The following is a 6,043-nucleotide window of genomic DNA, read 5'->3' on the forward strand; positions in this document are numbered from 1 at the left end:
CATAGCGGATTGTTTTACAGGGTACACAGTGCAAGGAGACAGGTACATTTAGTGCAGTTCTGTGATGGTGGCTCTGACAGAGGTAGCTGAATTGTACAGTCTTAAACGATTTGTTCCAGGACAGTCACATGCTCACTTTTCTTTTTGTTTAATATAGTAACTGATAATACATTGTGCTGATAAGACTGCAAAAAATCTTCAGCCAGAATAAGCACAACAGCCTCACTTACTAAAACCCGACAGATGTCTCACGATGCAGCCTAAAAGAAGTTCAAAAGCCACATCCTGTGATAATAATTTGATCAGGTTAGGGTTAGCATCGACCCGCTGGCCTATCATGCGTTCTATTTTGGATCAGTTTAATGAACAGACAACTGTACATATCTTATTTACACGTGAAAGTTTGCAGCATTTACTGTTATATCCTTTTTTGTTGTGAAGCGAAAAAAATAAAATAAAAAGTGAATGTTCTCATCTGCAACTTCTGTTCGATCTTTTGGTGGCCAAAAGAGAAACAGTATAAACACTATACAGAGTTTATTCAAAAAGGTTTATATAAGTAATATTCAAAAGCAGGGTTCTTCAATCTTCTATTTTTTATGTTGATACTGGTGCACTCACTGGCGCAGCTCAATTGCATTGCATTAGTTTTACCTTTAAAACATCAGTTTATGTTAAGAACCTTATCGAAAATCTATATATATTTTTAATCTTTTGATTGTGATTATGTTGTATGTAGCACACAAATAAAGAAAGTCACAAACAATCAATCAAGTCAACTGTGCAGCTCTGTTGTAGTGAGAGACTTAGAGCTTTATCGCCACCATGTGGGTGGTTTTTAGCATTGCATCTGTTTGGGATATTGCACGCTGTGTGCTTCAGCAGAATCCTTCACAGGCAGTGAAGAGGTTAATTAGTTCATGCTCAGCAAAACCCTCCTGCCTCGATTCAGGGTCCTCAGCAGTAAACCACAGGAAGAAGGATGACCACTGCCTCACGGCTGGAGGATGCATGTCGTCCTCTTGCGTGTGTAGCCCATTAAGATTTGCTATAATCAATTCGATGACACTGTTTGAACTGTCAGGCGAGTACAGAACCTCTGTTGTCAAAGTTAACAGTGGGGTTCGAGCAGCTGTCCTGCAGGATCCATCGTGACGGGATGAGCCTGCTGCAAAAGGTGAGGCTGGATCAGCGTCTCTCTCATCCTCTCTTTGGCATTTCACTGAGTTCACTGCGCACATTTAGATTTATTTGCAAACTGCAAACCAACTCCACCTGGTGGAGGAGTTGTTGTATGGCTTTGATTTAATCGATTGACACTTTGTATCATGTTTAGATTTCACCAGTGTTGTGCAAGTTCACTACTCTCATGAACAAGTTCAAAGTTCAGTTCATACAAGTAAACATGAATAGTTCACGTTCATAGTTCACCATTTAAATTCTGAACTAGTTCATATTTCAGTTCATTTCATAGTTTTAAGGTGGAAAGTGAGAATGAAAAGACTTAACTTGTTAAAGAAAACCTTATCCATCACTACCCCTTGCCTTTACTGTCGGAATGTTTATCAGACAGTGTGTAAAAATCCCTCAGATAATAATAAGGTGCATCGGATCTCGGATGTAGTTGCTGAGTCTGCGTCTCTGCTTTCTCTTGCCATCTGTATATGAGACCGAGAGCTGTTGTTTTGCAGGTATGGCCTGCCCCTTTAAGGAAAGTTTGTAGTGTGTGACGTAGTGTACCAGGGTATTGTGGGAAAATACGCTAAAAGTGTGTTTTTAAGGAGAAGTGACGGAGCACCTAGAGGTGATGCGAGTGTTGCTCCTGCTGTATATCAGAGAAATAAAGTGGCCACATTCCAAGTAAAGAGACATCTCCTCCTCCTTCTTCACGGAGCGGTCCGGACGGCTGGTTACCGACCAGACAGCGAGCCAAGATAACCAGTGACAGGGGCGGCTCCTGGTACAGGCGACATAGGAGACTGATTTATCATGACGTGACACATGCAATGTAAAACAATACATTAACGTCACACCATCCTCCTCTAACCCCGGGACGCACCGGAGATGCTTTTTTTTAATTAAATCAAATGGGGAAAAAAAAAAAACTGCGCGCACATCCTGCGCAGAAGCCCACTGCGCACATTCTGCGCAGAAGGCCACTGCGCAGGGTATTTTTTGAGAGAAGATTCCAGATTCAATCACTATACAGCTCAATAGACCCGTATAGTTTCTGATCCATGAAGCTTCCTTCTACCAAGTTGTGTGGTACGGAGCCGAGACACTGGCCAGAGAAGAAAACACTTGGAATACGTTGCTTGCATATGTTTGCCATGGGTGATGGGTAACGTAGTGCGAAGTCTAGTTAGTTGGTTTCGGTTAGGCTAAATCGCGGACATTTTTACGGGCACTGAGCAACGACATGATGAAAGCATTCGATTTAGACAGCGTCTTTCCTGAGGAGAAAGTATTGAAATGTCCCGAGGGTCAGTGAACAGGTAGGGGTGGGGCACGTGACAGACTAGGCCAAAGGCTGTAGGGTTTTGTGGGATGCCAGGCTCTCATTGGCTGATGAGTTACCGTATCAAGGGTGAATGAGGAAGGGGAGTGAAGAATACAGTGGTGGATGAGAGGAGTGTCAGAGTTACGAACAAGAAGTGTGGACATTAATAAAGTTACACATAAAGACAGAAGTTTCCTGTCGTCTATACGCGAGGACGCTACAATATGAACGTGTTCACCGTTCAAATTCATTATTTGTCATTGAGTTGCGTTCAGTTCATCGTTCTCATAAAAGTGAACGTGTTCAATGAGCGCGTTCTTTTGCGTTCGTTCATGCACAACACTGGATTTCACAGAAGATCTCTCACTCTGTGACAAGAGGCAGAAAAGGCCCACAGCCTATGTGAGATTCAGGAGTTTGATTCAAGTGTTAAAGACAATTTTGAAGTAATAACGCTAAACCAGCATTTCTGTCTTCACACTCTTGTAATAATGTGTGTTGTTTTCCCCCATTATAGATCATTATGTCAGCCTCCGTTGACACTTTCCAGTTTCGCCTCCCCACCCACGGGGACGCCATCCTCAGCAAAATGAACGCTCTGAGAGAGGATCACCTCTTCTGTGATGTCACACTCCTTCTCCGGGGGCCACCGGCCACCGCCGTACGGCCTTTGCAATTCCACGGCCACCGAGTGGTGCTTGCGGCGTCCTCAGACTTCCTGCGTGACCAATTCGTGCTCCACGAGGGCCGGGCAGAGCTGAGCGTGAGTGTGGTTTCCAGCGTGGAGGTCGGCGAGAGACTGCTCCTGTCCTGCTACACCGGGTTCCTGGAGGTACAGTATAAACTACAGAATCTCTGAACTGTACAGTAACAACAGGGCAGAGTAAACAGAGTATAAGAAGCTCCAGGGTTATAGAATGAAAACAGATAAACAAAAGACTTCCATCAGGCGGTTGTGGGTCTGTTCTTGTATGCAGCTTTAAAGCATTCAAGTGGAATTATGGCATTAATCTTTTTTTATATATTGTTAATTCTGTGACTTTCCTTTATTTCCATAATACATCTACTCCAGGTCCCTCTGAAGGAGCTGGTTAACTACCTCACTACAGCCAGCGCACTTCAGATGAGCCAGGTGGTGGAGAAGTGTGCCCAGGCTGTGTCCCAGTACCTCAGTCCGACTCTGGCTTTCTTGAATCTGGACATACGATCAGAGGAGAAGGAAATCCTGCAGCCACAGGGCGGTTGGACAATCCCCAGTTCCAAAAATCAGGCAGAAAAGGACGAAGCCCAACCCATTACGAGTATCCAGGAAGCAAACACAGAGGGAGGTGGCAAGATTGTGATTCAGTCCAAGTCGAGGCTCGGCCAAGGAGCCAAGGCGGAAAGTCAAGGACTGAGGGAGGTTAGAGAGAAGAGGAGGGAGGTAACAGCTAAAATACAGTCATCTGAAGATGCAGCCTTTTGTTTCAGTACCCGGGAGTCAGAGGATGTGAGAGACATCGAGCCAGTCACCCAGCCTGTTCACAAAAATGAGCAATCCCATCAAGTTCACCAAATGTCAGGTGTCCTGAGATGTGTTCGACATGAAGAGGCGCTGCACAGCTCCCAAAGCCCGAATGAAAAACTCTCAGCTCAACTGCAAGAATGTAGGGAGCAGATGGACTCTGGTTTATTCTGTTCCTCTGGAGCACATCTGTCAAAGGGTCCCAGATCTGGTAATGAGCTGACAGAGGGTTCAGACTGCACGTCAGTCCAGAAGCCCTACCTGTGCAGGAGGTGTGACAGAGTCTTCCAGCACCTGGAAAGCTACGCTGGACACCTGAAGGAGCACAGACAGCACCTGTGTTTGGTCTGTGGGGAAGGCTTCTCCCAGAGGAGCACTCTGTCTCACCACATACGTGTCCACACCGGTGTCAAGCCTCTCAGGTGCCCGCTGTGCCACAAGACATTTTCTCACAAGGCCCCACTGCAAGACCATTTCAACCTGCACACTGGAGAGACGCCACACAAGTGTAACTACTGTGCAATGCACTTTGCACACAAGCCAGGCCTCAGGCGCCACCTGAAGGAAATTCATAACAAGAGTAGCCTGCAGAACATGCTCGAGGAGCTGGAGGAGGACTGAGAATGAAGTCGCAGTTTTAAGCTTCTGTTTTTTTTCATGCAGTTCTTAGAAATTGCAAAGTACAGGTATCAGAATCGGTATCAGGAAGCAAAAAAAAAAAAAATCAGATGTTCTCTTGTGATTATTTGAACAAATCCCAACGTTTCCTGACTTGTTTCCTCTTATTGTGAAAGAAATTGTTAATACAAAGAGAATTGATTGATAGACGGATTTCTTCATTCATACATTCTCCCCACATCTCAGGAAGGCTATAAAGCTTCACCCTTTGACCCGACTGAAATTGTGTGCAGCTCACTGAGCATTACGTGATAAGTGAGTGGGTTGTCCCACATGGCTGAGAGGGTTTTCATGCTCCCTCACTGCGTCCTCTCCCTCCACGCGTCTCCTCATTCTCCGCCTTTATCCTTTTGGCCCAGAAATGCCACTCATGTAAGTGAATGGAGCACTACCATCTGAGATGCCATGGGCAGGGAGTATGAGACGAAGAATGAATGCATGGTGGTATACCGGGTTAGATATACCAAAGTATGAGAAGTGTATCTACTAATTTTACTTTGCAACATCAGAGATACTCAAAACATACCTCAGAAAACTTTTCATGCAAACAGTAATGCTGTGAGCAAGATACAGCCAACCAAATATCTCTTTAGTGAACGTGAGCCATACTTTACATGTGGTTTAACATTTGATTAGCTTTCACATGGTTTGATCAAGTGATTGTTCCTCTGTTGTTAATCCACCTTCTGCCTGAAGTAAGTCAAAAGGCATACTGTACATGCACACGTCTGTGCACACACAGTTTGACATATAAACACACAAACAGGGAATGTGGAATTAGGGGCAGTTCCATTATGAATGAGAGAGAGAGGTTTAAAATATGAGGAAGATGAAGGTCATGGGAGAGATGGAAGAGGAGGTGTAGATATAGAGATGGTGTCTTTATCATATTTAGAAAAGTTGCACTTAGCCCAAATCTTCTTTGTTCTAAAGATAAGAAGAACCTGTATGTACTGTATATATGCACGTGCATGACCATGACTTTGAGTGTTTCCTCTGATATTGGTGGAAAAGATGGTTTTCATATACCCATTTCCAGATGAGCCATGAGGAAAGAACATGAAGGTGAACGAGCAGCAGCTACTCCTCCTCCATAACCACATCCCAGGTGCCCTTGAGCAAGGTGCTGATCCCCCTGCTGCTCCAGTACAGCTGAATGAAGCTGTTCAGCAGCCAACAGATCACAGTGGTCCGACAGGTGTCAGGATGTGTAACTGTGTGTGTCGAGCAGACTGTTACAGGAAAAGATGCGCTCAGCAAAACTATACCGTTCATCGATAAAGCTTGAAACATTGCTTTTGGTAGAAATGTATCCACATTCAAGTAATGGTGTGTGTCTGTGTGTGTGCGTGGGTCTGAGG

The 6,043-nt window shown here is 44.7% G+C and overlaps 1 protein-coding gene across 1 annotated transcript; it reads left to right on the plus strand.

The window, feature by feature from the left end:
* Positions 1-917: 917 nt before the first annotated feature.
* LOC128425243 (zinc finger and BTB domain-containing protein 26) lies at positions 918-4,625 on the plus strand. The gene is made up of 3 exons (XM_053411774.1): positions 918-1,177; positions 3,018-3,332; positions 3,573-4,625. The coding sequence occupies exons 1-3, from the start codon at positions 1,160-1,162 to the stop codon at positions 4,623-4,625; spliced, it is 1,386 nt and encodes a 461-aa protein (XP_053267749.1). The 5' UTR covers positions 918-1,159.
* The last annotated feature ends 1,418 nt before the right edge of the window (positions 4,626-6,043 follow it).

Source organism: Pleuronectes platessa, chromosome 19 (genome assembly GCF_947347685.1).
Source record: "Pleuronectes platessa chromosome 19, fPlePla1.1, whole genome shotgun sequence".
Classification (NCBI taxonomy): Eukaryota; Metazoa; Chordata; class Actinopteri; order Pleuronectiformes; family Pleuronectidae; genus Pleuronectes; species Pleuronectes platessa.